This window comes from Pleurodeles waltl, chromosome 9 (genome assembly GCF_031143425.1).
Source record: "Pleurodeles waltl isolate 20211129_DDA chromosome 9, aPleWal1.hap1.20221129, whole genome shotgun sequence".
NCBI lineage: Eukaryota > Metazoa > Chordata > Amphibia > Caudata > Salamandridae > Pleurodeles > Pleurodeles waltl.
In genome coordinates this window covers 315,346,044-315,363,631 of record NC_090448.1, presented here as the reverse complement: position 1 = coordinate 315,363,631, position 17,588 = coordinate 315,346,044, and the positions used below count along the sequence as shown (strand labels likewise).

The 17,588-nt window shown below is 42.4% G+C and overlaps 1 protein-coding gene across 2 annotated transcripts in view; it reads left to right on the top strand.

The window, feature by feature from the left end:
• The first annotated feature begins 1,804 nt into the window (after nucleotides 1-1,804).
• The window catches only part of GNAT1 (G protein subunit alpha transducin 1), a 104,632-nt gene continuing 88,848 nt past the window's right edge, over nucleotides 1,805-17,588 (top strand). For both annotated transcript variants that reach the window (XM_069206824.1, XM_069206823.1), the window contains exon 1: nucleotides 1,805-2,189. In XM_069206824.1, coding sequence (XP_069062925.1) covers nucleotides 2,084-2,189 — 106 coding nt within the window. In that variant the 5' untranslated portion in view covers nucleotides 1,805-2,083. The remainder of the gene's footprint in view (nucleotides 2,190-17,588) is intronic.

Here is a 17,588-nt window from a genome sequence, read left to right as displayed (position 1 = left end):
CCAATGGTTTTTCTCAAAATTTCCCACTCTCCTTCTTTGAAAATGTTGGCATGTATGGTCTAGTCATGTGGAACTGTGCACATTGTCACATATATGCGCACACATGTATCTAGTTTACCCATTAAGTAAGGCAGAGAGGCTTTGCTTATTTCTTGACAAGACTAGGATTCAGTATGGTTTCTTCGTAACATGAATTAGAAAAGTGTCCTAGAAAGATATCTTTGATGCCTCTCTCTTCTTGTGGACTGCTCCTCAAGGTGACAAAGTGTAGACTAAATTGCCAACATGTGTAGTCCACCTGTGTGCCCACCTAATCTTCCAAATATGCCACAGGATTCGCTTTTGCGTGCTCTGCAGCTCCATTCAGAAAAGCTCTTCCTCTGCCCTGTCCATTATGTACAGTGCTTCACTCACTTCGTTGGATGAGTGTAGAGGCTGATCTGTAATTGTAAACATGTGTCCTATGTGTGGCAGTGGTGTAACAAAACGTGAGGAGCCTCCCTATAAAGTACCTGGAGGGGGTCTCCTCACCCTGGACCCAGTCAGGGGCCTGGTGCCCATGCACACTGTACTGTGCTGAGGGGGGATCCTGGAGCTCGCTCCCCCCCCGCACCATGGGGGCTGCGGGCCTTTGTTACAACACTGGTATGGGGGATAAAGCACTGTAGCTACCTTTCAGGTGTACTGCTTTTCGAAGTTATATGTATGCACACATAATAGCACTTGTCGAAGTGCTTTAAAAAAAGTATGGGAACTGTAATGATGTATGTAATGGAGGTAGGGTCAATGAGTGTGGGGGTGGGGGTCAAAGAAAGACCAAAACATTCCCCTTAAGGAAGCTACATATATAATAACTCATGGATTAAAGGAAAAACATAAAGTTAAGTTAATCAGTGGTATGTGCGCTATTGTTTATTATGAAACCTCTATTAGTTAATGCACTGAGAGGTTTGTGTGTAACCAGAAACCCAAATAATGAAATCTTGGTTGATTAAATGGAGAATTGTGGCTCGTGTGTTACTCGCAGTATAAGACAGACTGCTACCAAATGTGCAAAAAGGTGCTTCCAAAATACAGGTTTTAGTAATACCCAGACTGCTTGATGCATACAATTCAACACAAATTACCTGTGCCTGCTGCCTATTTGCACCATGCGATAGTAGACTTGTAATCTGGTAATTGCACTGATTTTTGGTTCAAAATATTTTTGACAATTTCCTATTCTTCCTTATTTGCCTTACTATGAATTTACCCTCTTTCGAGCGGACCTCTCAAGATTGTGCCTGGCTTCATCTCTTCAGACACTTACGGTTTTTGATCTAAAAACTCAAAACTTCATGTGATGTCATATCTAATATCGCACAAAATGGTCTGTACTGAGTAAAAAGCATTTCGCTCTTAAGGAAGTGCAGTTTGATCAAAGACCAATCTGCTTGAATTGTGATGACTTTATTCTGGGGCACAATAAGTAGTATGTTAATTCTTTGCTTAAGATGGAACAGAAGGCGGATATGGGAGGTGGCTCACGTAGGTCACACAGAGCCCTCTCTTGGCATTTTATAGCACGGATCACACAGTCCCAATGATCAAATCTTCTGGACTCAGCGCAGGGAAAGACTTAAAGACCTTTATCCCAGAAAGGTGCTTAACTTTCAGCTGAGAGCAGCAACTCTGGGGAAAAGCCACAGCTTGCACACCACACCTGCTGCCCACCTAGACACCTGTCCTTGGCTCCCATTGGCCCTTGGAGACCAGATGACCAGCGTGGGCTGCACAATCCTCCTAAGAAGTAGAGCAACGGGGATTTGGGACAGAGCTGAGGAGGGGTGAGGAGGGGAGGGATCTGTCCGATCAGGGCCAGTGAAAGGCAAGGAAGAACGTGGCACGAGGAGGCGAGAGCTGGGGCTCCCCACCTGGATACCCCCAAAATCTGAAAAGCATTGAAGCGAGAAGGGGGCTTAGGGAAACAGAAAAACTGGAAAAAGTCCTGTGCTAAAGGAGTGGGCGTGGCTGAATATTTTTGTTCCAAGTTAGCAGCTATTTGCTTCTGCCTGTGAAACCGTGTTCCTTGTGACTCCAGAAGATGGGGGCTGGTGCCAGTGCCGAGGCAAAGCACTCCAGGGAGTTGGAGAAAAAGTTGAAGGAGGACGCAGAGATGGATGCCCGTACAGTCAAGCTGCTCCTGCTGGGTAAATGCCATCTTTTGAATTTAGGAGTAAAATGTGATGCTTTGGAAGCTAGCATAGGTTTCTGGGTCTCTGGCCAGTCATAGTCTTTCTTTAGGACACCTGTTGCTGCTCCATACCCTCTGCGGCAACAGCAGAAAGATGTATGCTAGGCAGTGTCTCACTTTCATATACATGTGCACCCTATCAGGAACTCTGCTGCCGAGCTGGCACAGCGTATCTGCTACACCCTGGAGGTGTGCTTCACATGGACGGTCAAGGGCACATTGCTCTGCCTGCCATGGTCACATTGGTCTAGGTTGTAATGCAGTGCTATATATGGAATCTGAAAAGCATAGAACAGGTGTAGCACGAACATGTGTGGCACGTACTCCCCAAGGGCTGTAGTGAGCAGGAGGGTTGACCACACTGTTTGCAGCCCCAGCTTCAAAGAGAGGTGAGAGGCAGATGGATGCCTGTCTTCATGTGTGTTGTGTTGAGAACATGTCCTGTGCAAATGTGTGCCCTTAGCTTGGACTGAGGTGAAAGAATATGAGGGTCTCCTACAGCCCAGGAGCGAATTAGTCTTGTGTCTTCAGTTTGGACGGATGAAAGAAATTAGAACCAGGTCTTAGGGAGCTGCGTATTCAGATTGTACAGCAAATGCCTTCAGTAGACCCATTGATTGAAATGTTGCCTGCTTTCCTCGGAGTTCTGGAAATTACTGAGAAGAGACTGCACTGAAGGGTAAAGCTTTGTTCGGGGCAGCTAATGAAGCTGCTATGTATTCAGTGCTTAATTTGTAGAAAAAAAAGAAAAGGAAGTGCAGGAGCCCAATGTTTTTCATAGAAGCCCACCGTCAATGCTGTCGAATGTTGACCTTGATAAATACCAAAGTTGCATAGTCTTGTTTACATCTCATGCATTGTTCCATTACGGGTTCTTGTTCTTTTTTTCCTCGGCTGTCGATGTTGTCCTCTCTTACCCTATCACCTTCTTTCTCCCTTTTTTATTTTTTTCTCTTGCTCTGGGTCAAAGTTTGTTGATGAAAAATAAGTTCTGGGTCCCAGAAATGAGCGCTTGTGCCCACCAACTATACACACTGGCACAAATCAAGAACTGTGGGTATGCCTGAGGATCATGAAGGGGCTCAGAATGCACAAGCGTGTCTTCTTAACTTAAACATAGATGAGTGCCTGTTCTTCTGGGAGCTCAGATGGGAGCCCTGTACCATTAGGTTAGACGTAGGTGAAGAGAGGTGAATAACTTAGAGATGGGGGCTGTATTATTCATTGTGCCCTGCGGGCACAACTGGCGTGTGTGCCTGCTTTGTGCACCCCCCTGGGGCACAATGGTATTGCAGAACGGATCCCAGATGCTTGTGAGTCTCTTCTGTAATATTGATAGTGCCTGGGCACATGTAGTGCTAGTGCCATCATGACAGGGTGTTCCCTCATTTGCATGGGGCTATGGCCCAGTGCAAATGAGGAAATCACTTTGCCTCTGCACCCGTGCCATATTATGGCAGCAAATGTTAAAAGGTAATGGATGGAATACTTGAATTAAACTCAGCCACTGGCAATCGCTCAGGCTGCATCCCAATCCATCGTTTTTTTGCCCACCATGCCACTCCAGTTTGGATCCAGCCATACTAAATTCAGTCTTGGCCCTGCTCCCTATGGAAACCATCCAGCCCGAACTGCCAGGCCAGATCCCCCTCGGACCAGAAATAAGCATTCTGGGACTGGTTTCAGGGTATCACCCCTCATCAGCTAGGCTACTTGAAACTGGTGGCACAGTGAGCCCGGAACCCGTGTCTGGGCACACCCGGCGCACAAAGGGTTGCAAATGCAAAAACAACAAGGTGATGGATGGGATGCTTGAATTAATCTCAGTCACTGGGAAACACTTGGGCTGCATCCCAATCCATAATTTTTCTGCCCACCATGCCATGCCACCATGCAGACCATATTATGGCGGCGAGCGCAGAGGAAAACATGCCTTTAGGAGACACTCCTAAACATAGCCCGTGGAGGGGAGAAAGGGGGTCAATGGATCCCCCAGACATTCCACTGCAGATGGGTGCAGCCACTCACTGCACCTGCCAGCAAGGGGATGTCTCTCCCCTCTTCAAAGGGAAGGTGGCATCCACCTGCACTGCAAAACACAGAGGTGCTTTAAAGAAGCCACTCCATGTTTCATTTGAATGTAATGCCTCAAGGGCAGCTCTGGTTCGCGGCTGCCCTTTTGGGTAGCGCATTCTTTGTAATACAGCACCCTGTCCCTGTTTGTACCTGGTGCACTTTTTGAAGGGTGCGCCATCTCTCAAACAGGGAAAGTACGCCATATTCATATTGCAGCCCCAGGTGGATATTCCGACAATATTACCCAACGTATGTATCTCAGATGTAAACCATTAAAGATCCTTACATCCCTGCATGGTCAGCACAGTGCTGAGGCAGTAGCGACATGTATCCTCCAATGAGTCATAAAATGCTGACTGGTCACGTGGGTGTTTAAACTATGCAGACCTGTCCCCTTGTTTTCTAAGACAATGGGCCTGATTTAGAATTTGGCGGAGGGGTCACTCCATCACAAACGTGACAGATATCCGTCCACTGTATTACGATGTCCAAAGGCTATTATGCAATCATAATACATCGGACAGCATTTCTGTCACGTTTGTGATGGACTAACCCCCTCCGCCAAGATCTACGTTAGCCAATTGATTCTTAACATGTGGTCTGCGGATCACTGGGGGTCTGCAACACCTACTTAGAGGGTCTATGACTGCTTAGAAAATTGTAAATTATTACCAGATTAGGAAGTATATATGCATAAATAAGCAAACTTTAACTTTTTAAAAACCTCTGTGTAAAGGAATTTGAAAGTGGAGTGCAAAAATTAAGTTGGTATCCTTTTCTTGACTTGTGGGAACAGCACAAGTTCTGTAAAAGGAATCTGATATGGACGATTGATGGCCACAATTGAATCACTGGAAAATGCTGATAAAAAAATCCATCTATTAGGACCAAAAAAGACAAAATAATAATTAGGAGTCCTGTATATTAATTTGTCCTTTGGAAATAAAACTACATTTTTGAAAAAGCTCCAACATTTCAATTAAAACTAGAATTTCGATTTTCGTATATGTTTCTGTTTTTTTAATAAAATAAAATATTTCAAAATTTATGTACACTTGATTTGCCATTTTTATGCATTGTTTTGAGGTTTTACATGTACACCCATTAACACATGCGAAATTATAATGATTATTAGAAGCAAAAGACATCCTGGATTTCCCAGAACAGTTTTGTTTTTTCGGTTTCTGTCCAAAGGTAATTTCACTAAATTTAGTACATCTCGTTGTGTTCCAGTGCACAATTGATTACTAGCCCATGGTGTACAGCAATCTAGTTAACACAGATAACACTGTGTAAAAGTACCTTTGATTTCCGTCAGTGCCCCACTGTGTATTCTATGTTGGTCAGCGCTGTAATTTAAGTCATTCTGTGCCTCTCGGTTCATACGAGATTTCAGTAATACTTCCATGTGTATGGAATGTCACAATTTTTGGTTTTCAAAATTTGGTCGCCCTAAAATAAAAAATAAAAAATATAAGTAAGACTTCCTTCACCCGAATACATTTTGTGGTTCCTGTGAAATTTGCTTTGAGTTCTATTATCTTACTAAATTGATAGTGATTCATAAAAGGTCAATGGCAGGGTTAAGTACGTTATAACCTGGAAATGTATGTTTTATATGTACTTGTATACACTCGTATAGTTACATATTAGCAATATCAATTTCTTGGACTCTATGGGGGAAAGGGCTGCAGTGCAAGTTCTTTTCTTGGTACATTAGTCCTACTGGAACAAGTCCGCTGTTACCCCCTTCTTAATGAGCCATTCATTAGTGACAAGCGCATGCATAGTGCCTTGAGACTGTGTATAAAGTTATGTCCCTCTTTCAATAGTACCCCTGAGAAAGACATCCGGTGCGGCATTCCACCAGCGTTATGCTGTGAAAGAGATCTCCTTGAACCGAGGATGCTTCTAAAACTAATAGTACTTGGACATTTACGGCATAGAAAAACATTTTCATGACAACTGAAATAGTGTAAACTCCTTAAAGAGTAGTGTTCAGACAGTGGCAGCCCCAACACTGGATGAAGTTCTGCCCACCACCATGTTGAGTCGCGCCAGCAGTGGGATGTGTTTCAAACAGCTGGGAAGCTTTTAAATTGATAACTTCTCTGCTTTAGTTTTACCCTGTTGTAGGGCTTGCCTAAGACAGTGCATGCTCTATTGTGCATTAATTTTAGTTCCTTGCTCTCGCACATATAGTTTAGCTTAGCTTAAGCCTGCGGCCTTTCCTCTTTTGCCTAGATAATATGCTCTACTCTCATGTATTCATTTTAGAAGAGCTTGCTTTTCAGTGTGGATGTTTTATTTTTCCTAATCAACTGCTATTCTACGACAGCATTAATAATATTATACTGCATATTTCTCATCAATGTCCCTGACTCAAGGTTGACAGGGAACAGTACGAGACCAGCACAAGATAATGTTTGTCATTGTTGCGACAAGAGCACGCACATAGTCTAATACTTAGGCAGAAGCCCAAGTCAGGCTGATTTCGCGGAACAAAAACGTCCTTTTCTACCATGTACCATTTACCACGTACCATGTAGGCCAAGTGGGGGTTAAGAGGGGTCCTTCCGATCAGGATTTCCATCTATGCTGCATGCCATATTCTAGCAAGACCTCAGCCTTGTCTCTGCAAGCCAGCTAACGAGACAAAGGAAAGACCTTCATTCTAAGGTAATGGGGTGGGTGCTCCTCTCACGGACTGAGTATGAACAGATTGGGCTATCACCGCTGTGCTCTTGCTAGAAGCTAGATGTTTGGTGTTAGGTAGGAATTCTAAATACATGTTCATTGCAATATGTTGGGAGATGCTGCTAGCAAGATGGTAGGGCTGGGCCATCAGCCTCCAACTGGTGTGGCAAAGACTCAGTCACCCACAAGCGGTGGTGCTGCCTCCTCGAATCCAGCAGTCTCATTCGAATGATGTCCTACATATTGTTTGTAAGACATTTTGTTCACAATCAGGAGACTTAGAACCTGCCCATTAGTCATCATTGGTTCATCGTCACTCTCATTTCCTTGCTTTTCTTTGGTCATTGTGTACTGGCTTAACTTCCTCTTAGTGTGTTTATCCCTCCCTTACAGCATAGCCCATATACTGCTTCCTTTCGATGCCCACTGTCCTTCCAATGCTCACGCACATTTTGGGGGTACTTTCATTTTATTTTGGTAGTAGAACTCCATTAGAGTGCATGCATTTGTAGGCACCTCGCCCCACGCTCTTTGTTGTTCCATTATTATTGCTTCACCCATTTGTGTTGCCCGGTCATTGCTTGCCCCATTCTGGTTGCCCCATTGTTTCTTTCACCATTGTTGTTGCTTGGCCTGTTAAGGGGCTAGCACAGGGTTAGCAAGGAAGCTTCAGAATGGCCCATTCTCTACCAGTGATGCTTGTGCTCTGATCCCATTTCAGCAGCAATCTGTGTTTGAGATAAGGGCTAAGGGATAGTGGGAACTTGATGAGACTTGGGCAAAGTTCATTTAGAGCACTGTTGGTTCCAGACCACGACTTGTATACTACTGGTCCCAACACACCCCACTCTCCCAGAATGGTCTCTGAATGGTTGCTGCACTCGAGCTTCAGAAAGTTGTTCTCAGTAGTTTTAAGACTTGATATACAGACAAAACATCAACAGTGAATGGCTGTCTCCGGGACACATCTAACTAGAACCCCCACAAGTCCCTGTAGTCTGTGATTAGGTAGCACCCAGTCCATATTTTCCACATATATGCAGCCCACCTGCAGCTTGAGATCTTTAGTATGTAACATCCATAAGGCCTGCACTCGTACCCAAGGACTTTTCAGTTTTGGGAGCAATTCCCCTCCACCAAGAATTCCCTTTCATTAAAGCGCAATCTTAGAGAGTGTCGACTCCATTTTGGGACAACCTTCAAATTCTTCCTTTAAACATTAACAAATGTATCTTTCAAGATAAAAGGCGACCAGCTCTGAGGTGGTCTGAAGCCTAGACGTAGCTGAGAAGGGAGATCTATTTGCTTTGTGAATGTGTTTTTGTCATGTTGTAGTGCAGCACAGCTGTTGTGCAGCATGGCTGAAAGTAAACAAAATAAAAACTGACAAAGCCAAGTACTAGAGCTATTTGGCTTTGTCATTTCTTTTGTCAGCATGGTTAAAAGTTGGCTGCATCTTAGCAGTTTTTTTAATGTCAGCGTGCCGCTCTACATCATGGATAAAAAACATTAACAAAGCCAATAGATTTCGCAAAGGTGGGACCTAGCTTTACCAATGCTAGTTAAATCTTGTTCCAGTGGGAATAAATAATTAAAGACCAAAGTCACAAGAGCAGCAATATTAGAAACTATTCACTGGACTTAGCTTTGCAGGCACAAGGTAGAATTATCATAATTTTCCAACTACAGGCACTTGGCCATATCTGAACTCCAGCTATGAAGAACAAAAAACCACGGCACATCTCAAAGTCACAGTCTAAGCCATTTATTCCTTGGTACTTGTAAAAGGAGAGTTAGTGATCTGATCCAATGAAGTATAGTGGGTAAGTGATTTCCAGGCCGAATACAATTTTTCGTAGTTGTGCGAAAACAACCAAGTGATTTCTAGGCCAATACAGTTTTTTGTAGTTGAAAGAAAACAGCCGACACATGTTTCGTCACACTGGACTTTTTCAAGGCTTTCGCAAGTTGGAGGTATTGCTTGTATTATGAGATTCCAGTAATCATGAATGTAGAACAGGTATGTATGGTATATCATGAGTTGAACAGGGAGTCCGAAGACCATGATACGTCTGTTGCCGGTCTCCCGTCACGTCTTATTATGGATCACGTCGCATCTGAACTCCAGGGCAGTTTTGTATTACAGAAGCAGCAAGTTTGGTAGCAATAAGTTTTGTGTTGAAAGTCAGTGTCCGCTCACTTGGGCAGTGGATGTTCTCTCCTATGAATGGAGGTTTGGCCCTATCCAAGGAAGGGAATCTATATGCTGTTTATGTTCCATGTTACGTTTGCATTGGTAACAATCACTTGCAAATCCAATAGGTCTCGCCTATGAGGAACTTAGTGTCTTTCTCAACTTTTTTAGAGTTATATTGTACAGCAGCATGGATTCTGTGTAGCATGGCTGAAGTAAAAAAGAAACAATAATGCAGTCAATAGGCAAGACCAATTTGCTATGGATGCGTCTTAGTGTTTTTTTTATGGATGGAGAGGTCTTGTATAAGGGGCAAGCAACAAAAGGGAGAGAGGATGATGGGAGGGGTCAAGCAACAATGTGGGATGGTGGAGCTGGATGGGGGAAAACAACAATGACAGAGCAAACACATGCTCTCTTATGGCGTGCTACAACATACATTTTTTCAAACGTATGTCCAGAAGTGCACGACCAGTGAAGGGACACTGGCTGTCGATAGGTAGCAGTACTTGCCCCATACCCCATAGAATGGATAAACACAAAAACAAAAAGTGAAAGCAGCATGCCCTGATAAAAATGAAGCAAGGAAAAGAAAGTGACGATGATCTCAAACAAGGGTAAGTAATGAGTGGGGTTTAAGCTCCTTGCTTGTAAATAAATTATCTTCTAAGTGACAGTTCAAGATGGGTCACACCCAATGTGCACCACCTGAGAGGTACACAGAAGAAAAGCATCATCAGACAGTATGGTGAGACCAGGCATAACCGACTGCATGAACCAGTTCTTGCCAATCTGAAAACAGTGGATGTAGACACAAGGTGAAAGCAGCAAATGGCTCTGTGACAAATGATCTACATGTGTCTGCACAGTTGGGAAGTGCACCTGCAGATGGCAGCTCCCTGCGTAGGTGCTGAAGTCGACATGTGGGGGCCTTCAGCACCCCCAATATAACCAAGTTGGAGTTCAGAAGGCAAATGAGCAATAAAGATCCCTTTAAAATTTGTTTTTTATCTTGCCACAGAGGTCAAATGTCAGACCCAGTCTTCTGACAAATTGCTGCTTACTCTTTTAACATTTGAGATTGGTGTTTAATTGGCTTTCTCTGACTGCAAAGTGAGAGGATTTTATAAAGTAAGCAATATGACAATCTTTCTGGGGTACAGGGAGTTTGAAAGGAAAGGCTGTAGGATGTCATTTTTTTCTAACACACAGCAAAACGTATATCCATGTAATTGAACTGCACAACAATTTCAAACTACAGCAACAATTAGGAAGGCACAAATTAAGCACTTTTTTTTAAATTGTGAAGTGTGATGGAAACAAATATTTTAATAGGGTCAAAACAAGCCAAGACACTTTACTTGGTGATGTTCAAAGTATACATATTCACTAGAACCTAATTTCCACCATTACCATTTGTGTGCTGTGTAGTTTTATGCATGTCTGTGCAAATTTAGTTTCCATTTTAATGGAAAATATGCTGTCTGTAAATGACAGTGTGCTACCATGCTTTAGTAATATATTTGTGACTGTGTGCTCTAAAATACACTACCGGCTGTATACCATCTGCTTATCACTCTTCTTTTAATTAACATGGATCATTTGCTACACTTGCTTTTTGGGTACTGTTTGGATTTTTCATAATCCCTGTGACTCCAATAATGTAACATTGTTGACAGCGCCCCAGTCTAAAAATTGTTCCAGCGCACTGGTTCCGTTTAAATCTATGAACCACAGAGTGAAAATGCTCTGACTGTGAAACAAGTAGGCAGAACATATGGGACGAAATCAGATACCACATTGACATTATGGTTTCTTGTGTTTTGCTAAAAGAAGAAGATGTAAAGTAAACTCAAGCGAAGTGCATTTGCCCTCAGGTAGGACTCCATTAAATGAGACGCTCACTTGTGATGTACACGTGTTAATGAATAATGTAAAGCTAGTGATCAGTAAAAGTGAACTGGGTGATGTACTTGTCAGGTGCTCATGAAGTGTATGATAATATTCTTAACAGGGCCTTTAAGAACACATGCACTAAATGCCATGGTAAGTCTGCATGTTAAATGTTGTCCACTAATCTTGTATGGTTAATCTTCGTGACCTCCACAATAGATGGGAGACCAATCTGGGAGCCCTACAGGATACTGAACGGAAAGCGGCTCTGATGCACCCCAGGAAGGAAGCAACCAAGCTAGATTGTGGTTAATACAGTTCAAAGTTCTGTACCGGATATATTACAATAGGTCCAAACTATCTAAAATGCAGAGTGCGACAGATCCATATTGCCTACATTGTGTCACAGAAGAGGGTACATTCCTACACACAATTTGGAGTTCTCCCAGGGCGAGTTTGTACTGGGGAAGTCATACAGTAATTGAAAACTTATAGAAATAGCTATTCCTAGGACGCCTCATCTAGTCATACTGGACATCCCAAGTGATGTAGACATCCCTAGAACGCAATTACTCTTTTGCATGCAAGACTTTATGATCAAGAAAAAGGATGTGGCAAAACTGTGGCGGCAGACACAAGCACCAATGAAAATCATGTGGCAGGAGGGTATGGACAGGTTTATGGCGGCGGAAGGGTGGTATGGAAAGGATTTAATAGGTGGCTCCCTTGTCCATTGACTTATTCTTAGGTAGAGTAAACACACAGGCTTGGAGCTTACCAACTAACACAATAGACTTTCCAATGGCCAAGTGTATTTCGGAAAAAAAAAATTATTCTTTAAAAAGTACACTCCTACCATATGTTCAATACAAATTCTGACTGGTTATGCGAATAAGAAACTGGGAGTTCCAAAAAAAGTTACTGTAAAAATATAGAAGCGGAAAGAATAATATAGGGCCAGATGTACCATCACGGCCCATTGCGATTCGGTAATAGCGATTTTTAAGAAATCGCTATTACCCACTCGCAAAGGGCCATGTATCACATTTGCGAATCATAATAGCGATTTCTTAAAAATCGCAAATGCTATTACCGAATCGCAAATTGCGATACCGGCCCCATTCGCAGCTATGGGCCTGTTGGCTCATAGCTGCGAATATTTAGCATTTCCAAAATTGCGATTTCTGAACCAGAAATCGCAATTTTGGAAATGCAAAAGGCCAGGGTCCTGGGGGCCTAAGGCCCCCTCTCCTGCACCCCAAAAACTTTTTTTTCAACATGTAAGGTACACACATGCCAAAAGGGCATGTGTGCTTTTCATGTTGAAGTTAAAAATGCAGTTTAACTGCATTTTTAAATTTTGCACCAGGTTACCACCTGGTTGCAAAGCATGGTATTTTGCAAGTGCAAAATGCCATTTTTGGAAAAATCGCAATTTGCGATTTTTTCCAGAATAGCCTTGCGACCTGGAAATTGCGAATCGCAAATTGCGACTCGCAATTTCCAGGTCGCAAGGCAAGAAATCGCTATTTTAGCGATTTCTTAGTTGTGGTCTGCGAATGCATTTCATGCATCGCAGACCACGGTTTTGCACTTGCAAACGGCCGATTTTACCGTTTGCGGGCGCAAAATAATTTCATACATCTGGCCCCATAGTATGTAAAAACGTGACATTCAAAAATGCTAAATTAAAATAAACCAACATGAATTCCTTTCTTAGAGGCATCCTGTTTGTGTTTTACTATTGGACACTTCTCCCAAAGCAGCATCATGGCCCAAAAGAAATAAATGTTGATGATTACCTATAATAATGTGTAAAAGTGTTCTTTCCAGGCACACACTTTTGCTATGTTTAAGTCACTGGATTTGCAGCTCTACATTCATTTTTGCTACAAGCTTATCTAATAAGCAACAACAAGATGTCTATTTAAAAAATAATAACCCAAAATGAATACCAAAATAAATTAAGTGATTATCGAACGCTTCAAGGGTCTTACTCACAAAAGTAGTGGAGATTCTCCTACTTATAGTTCTAAAATGGAAAAGGTTGTTGGAAGTGCAGTATATTAATTACCAACCTGCGTTAGCTTTTATTTCAAATAATTAAACTATTCAACAACTAAAATGTGCACATTTTAAACATATTTTAATTATTTTTATATCAGAAACTGCCTAAATTACTTAAACAGATGTAATAAATTATTACGTCTTCAGTTGCATCTTCACACCGACGAAATTTTCACAAAGATACTCATATTCATTTAAACGCAAAGCCTTTCATGACTACATTCGAACTGATTGTATGCAATAGATATACACAACAGTGGATTTATAAAAACTCCCACAGTGTATCTCAAATTATTTTCTCAAAGTATCAATATATACAGTTGTCAGCTCTGATACAATGAATGTCAGGTTTTACACATCACGATTGATGCCTTCTTCAGGATAAATATCACTTTTCTGGAACTTGGAGCCACCAGTGCCCACTAGCCATTGGAATGATAACTGGCAGTTGCTCTAGAACCCACAGGTGAAGCATGCTCCTGCTGTAGAGGGGTAGTGAGTGGTTTTGGTTCCAGGGAGGTCTGGAACACCCTTGGACTTTTGGACAGTCATTTCAGCTTACACCTGTATTAAATTTGAATAATGCATGGTATAAAACTGCCTATTATTTTATTGGCAAATAAACCTTGAAAGTAGCCAGTATTAATTGGTAAAACAAATGAATTAAATAAACGCAGGAGACTAAAGGTTTTCATAGGAGCCCGTCACTGAATATCGAGACTGCCTAGGGTTGATTCCACCTCATGCCTCTTTCTTCCATCACCCAACTCTTCCAGTTACTTTATTTCATTGTTGCATGTCCCAGGTTCTTTATCATCCTTGCTTTCTGATGTTGTTAGTTTTCTTTTGTCTCTTCCTCCTACTTTACCCCTTTTCTGCCTTTGTCTCTCTTGTTCTGGGTCAAAGTTTGATGATAAAAAAATAAGAAAATGGCATCTCAAATGAGCGTGAGCGCCTACCATCTTCAACCACCAGAACAAATTAGGCACTGGAAGTGACAGAAACGTATGGTTGGGACAATCATCACGTTTGTTAAAACACATGTTCATACTATTTCACTGGCAGATAGGTATCTTAAAGTGCACCACAGCTTTTCCTTGGATGCTGGCAAAAAAAAAAGTTGCTGGCTGAAAAAGTTGCAGTGTATGTGGGCATGCTAAACAAATTGGGACTCATTGTAAAATAATTTAGAAAATAGGGTGTGGTTAAAATAGACTTCAAAACAGGCCTTCGCCTTCCTAGCCCACACTCAGTGGAATTAGATTTCTGATTCTATAAAATATAATTCCAAATCGCAGGAATTGCCATTTTCTAATTGCGAATCACAATTCCTGATGTAAGAAAAGGTACATCTTTTAAACAGTGATTCCTAGTGGGTTGGAAATTGGCTTACCTCATAAATATTAATGAGGTAGCAGTTTGTGACCCATTAGGAATTCTAGGGATCACAGGGATGGTGGCCTGCTGGAGTAAGCTGACCACATCAGTGCTTGCTTTTTAAAAAAGCTATTTTTTTCTAAATACAGCACATTTTCCTTTAAGGAAAACAAATAAATTATAAAAAAAAAAAAAAAAAATCATTTTTTTAAGAGTAGGTACTGGTCCGTGGGATCTCTGCCTGTTGTTAAAAAATACATTTTTTTCTATTCCGAAAAGGGAAGGGGTGCTATTAAAACACCTTTGCATTTGAAGATGGGTAACAACCTCTTTCAAGGAGTCTGTAAACCATCAATGTTTTATGATCGGAATTCGGTCACAAACTATTAATACATCCCATTCAGATTCGGTATTCACGAACACGCACCTTCCAACTACTGAATCACAAACCTAAATTATGAATAATGTGAAATTCAGGTGATATTTACTGCACTGGTAAATACCAGTATTCAAAGTGGGGTGATCAGTGTGTGATTATGCCGATCCCTGCACAAACTCCTTTTTTAATAGCAGGAATCAGAATTTACAGCCTGACTGGTAACGATGCCCAATGAAGATGGACTTCGGAACTGGTCACACCACTTAAAGTTTTTCATATGATCAAAACTCCAGAAAGCTCCAATTTGTCCATGAGGTTGATATGTCTGTGCCACCAATACCCATCATAGTATTTGATATGTATTCAGCCAAACAGGTGCATCAACGCCACTTATCCCACCAATTGGCAGAAGACCCATCTATGTGCAGCCCTGGCTTTTTGGCCAACACTGCATTCCAAACTTGTAGTTTCAATGTTTCCGTCATAAGTCTGTGCCTGATGGTCACAGCATGTAAAGTGAAGTTGGCTAAAAATCCAGACTTGAATTAAGTTGACTCACAGTTTACATCCAGTTAGTTGCCATGCACGCGTCGAGAACTGTGTCAATTCGTGAACCAATTTTCAACTGCTGTTTACATGCTGTAGCTGCCAAGTGGTATGAGCTCTCTTGGGACACAAGAAGCCCTTCCCACCTTTTAGCCATCAGAATTTGGAATTTTTGAGCCAAATATAAAATGTCAACGTTAAAAATACAAATCCCAGAATGCGGTGTGCGTTTTCGAAAATACCCAGGGCTCCTCCACAGTGTGACTTGCAACATGGATAATTACTTTCACAGGGAAATCATATTTTTGCTGGTAAAACAGGCAAATTAACCAGTTTTCATATGTGGAGGCGGTGAACGGTTTCTGCTTAGCGAGCATAACAAGCTGAAAACAGCCTCGGGTTATTAAACATCAGCGGCCTGATGCATCAAAGCCGCACCAAGGCCCGCTCCATCCATCCATGTTATCCGGTTTTGGATTTCTCGTCCTGCTTTGACCGAGACAAGGTCAGGTGTTTTGTCCTGTCCATCACCTAGCAACCGAGCTCTTCGGTGAAACTGACACGTTTAATCTCCCAAATCCTTGTTATTCCTGGGCCCTATTACACTGATCCGACAATCGCAGGATTCTAGCGATTTGCCCACTGGGTAAGAGGACGCTGCTAACTGAAGAACAAATGTTTACACTAAAGAGAGTGGATAAGGGACCGAAGAGAGGCCTGATTCCAGGCCCGGCCCTGGAAAGTGAACGAGCCCTGACAAAAATGTTCAATTCGGCCTCCCACTGCATTTTATGAGGGAGAGTAACAGAAACTCCATTACAAGATTTCTTTTTTAGCACCTGCAGCTAAAGGTGGTCAGGAAAAATGGACCTAACTGGTACAAATTGCAGCAGGATTAAAGAAATAGATTGGCAAACACCTTCAGAGCAGTTTCGTGGCAGGCGATTACTTTAGGGTGACCAGATTTTGAGGAGCGAAAACTGGGTCAGGTCAGAAATAAAAGAAGGACTAACGACTTTACACTCACTTTTATATCTGCATGTCCCGTTTTTTTGCGTAGCTTTGTGAATGTGTGCCTATACATGTGTTTGTTAACATATATGTATATATATACACACACACACATTTACAAGATTATGCATATACAATTAGCTATGGCTTGACCTCCCACCCTGCACCCTCAACCATCCCCCACCCACCTCCCCCTGCCCCGCCTCCTCTCTCTGCTGGGAGCAGACAGGGTACTGCGTTGCCTGTCAGCAACAGATAAATTACTTGAATTATTGCATACTTTGTAGTCTGTTAAAGGAGCTCATACCTTGAATTTATGCTTCCCTAGATAATCGGACTTTTGTCCCAAAAAACAGGACATTTATGTAATAATTTGACCTTTGTCCCAAAAAAATTAAGAGAAGGGTCGGGACAGTCCTCTACAAACCGGGACTGTCCGGGGAAATTCGGGACGTTTGGTCACCCTAGATTACCTCCTTATAACAACCCAATACCTTCACTCGGAAGTGCTAGAAAGTCCAAAGGTCTAGTCCGTTCACCGTTGGGTGAGTCCAATACAGTGCCACAAACCGAAGCGCCGAGACTTGAGCTGTCAAAGCGCAAAGGACAGGTCCTGGCCACCTGTTCTGGCTGCGCATACCTTATGCCCATGCTAACTCCCTACTCCCTCCTGCCTTTCTCAAATGTGCGATCTGGAATGTTTGTTGCCCGTGTGTTAAACAATATTAAAATTTAGGCCTGTGACTTAACACCCTCCCACCGCCAGAGGTAATCAATGTTCGACATTGTTATGGTCTGTCTGCCTATGTTTTCAATATCGCTAAAATGATTACCACCGAGGACTGGCTCAATAGATCAGTGAGTTAAGCAGTTGCTGCTCACAAGTGTGTGTGGCACGCAGGTAAAAGGTTTGACTATGTCTTTCATCCTTTCAGTGTTAATACATTTAGTAAAAGTACTATGAAAATTAGGGGTGTACGGGAAGCTCCGCTCCGCTGGTGGAGTTAAAGGAGATATGGAACTAGTTATCCAAAAACCTCAGCTAGCCCCGCCAGCAGAGCGGAGCTCACCCAGTACGCACTGCAGGCCAGTGTTGGCTGCACAGTGAAAGCGCA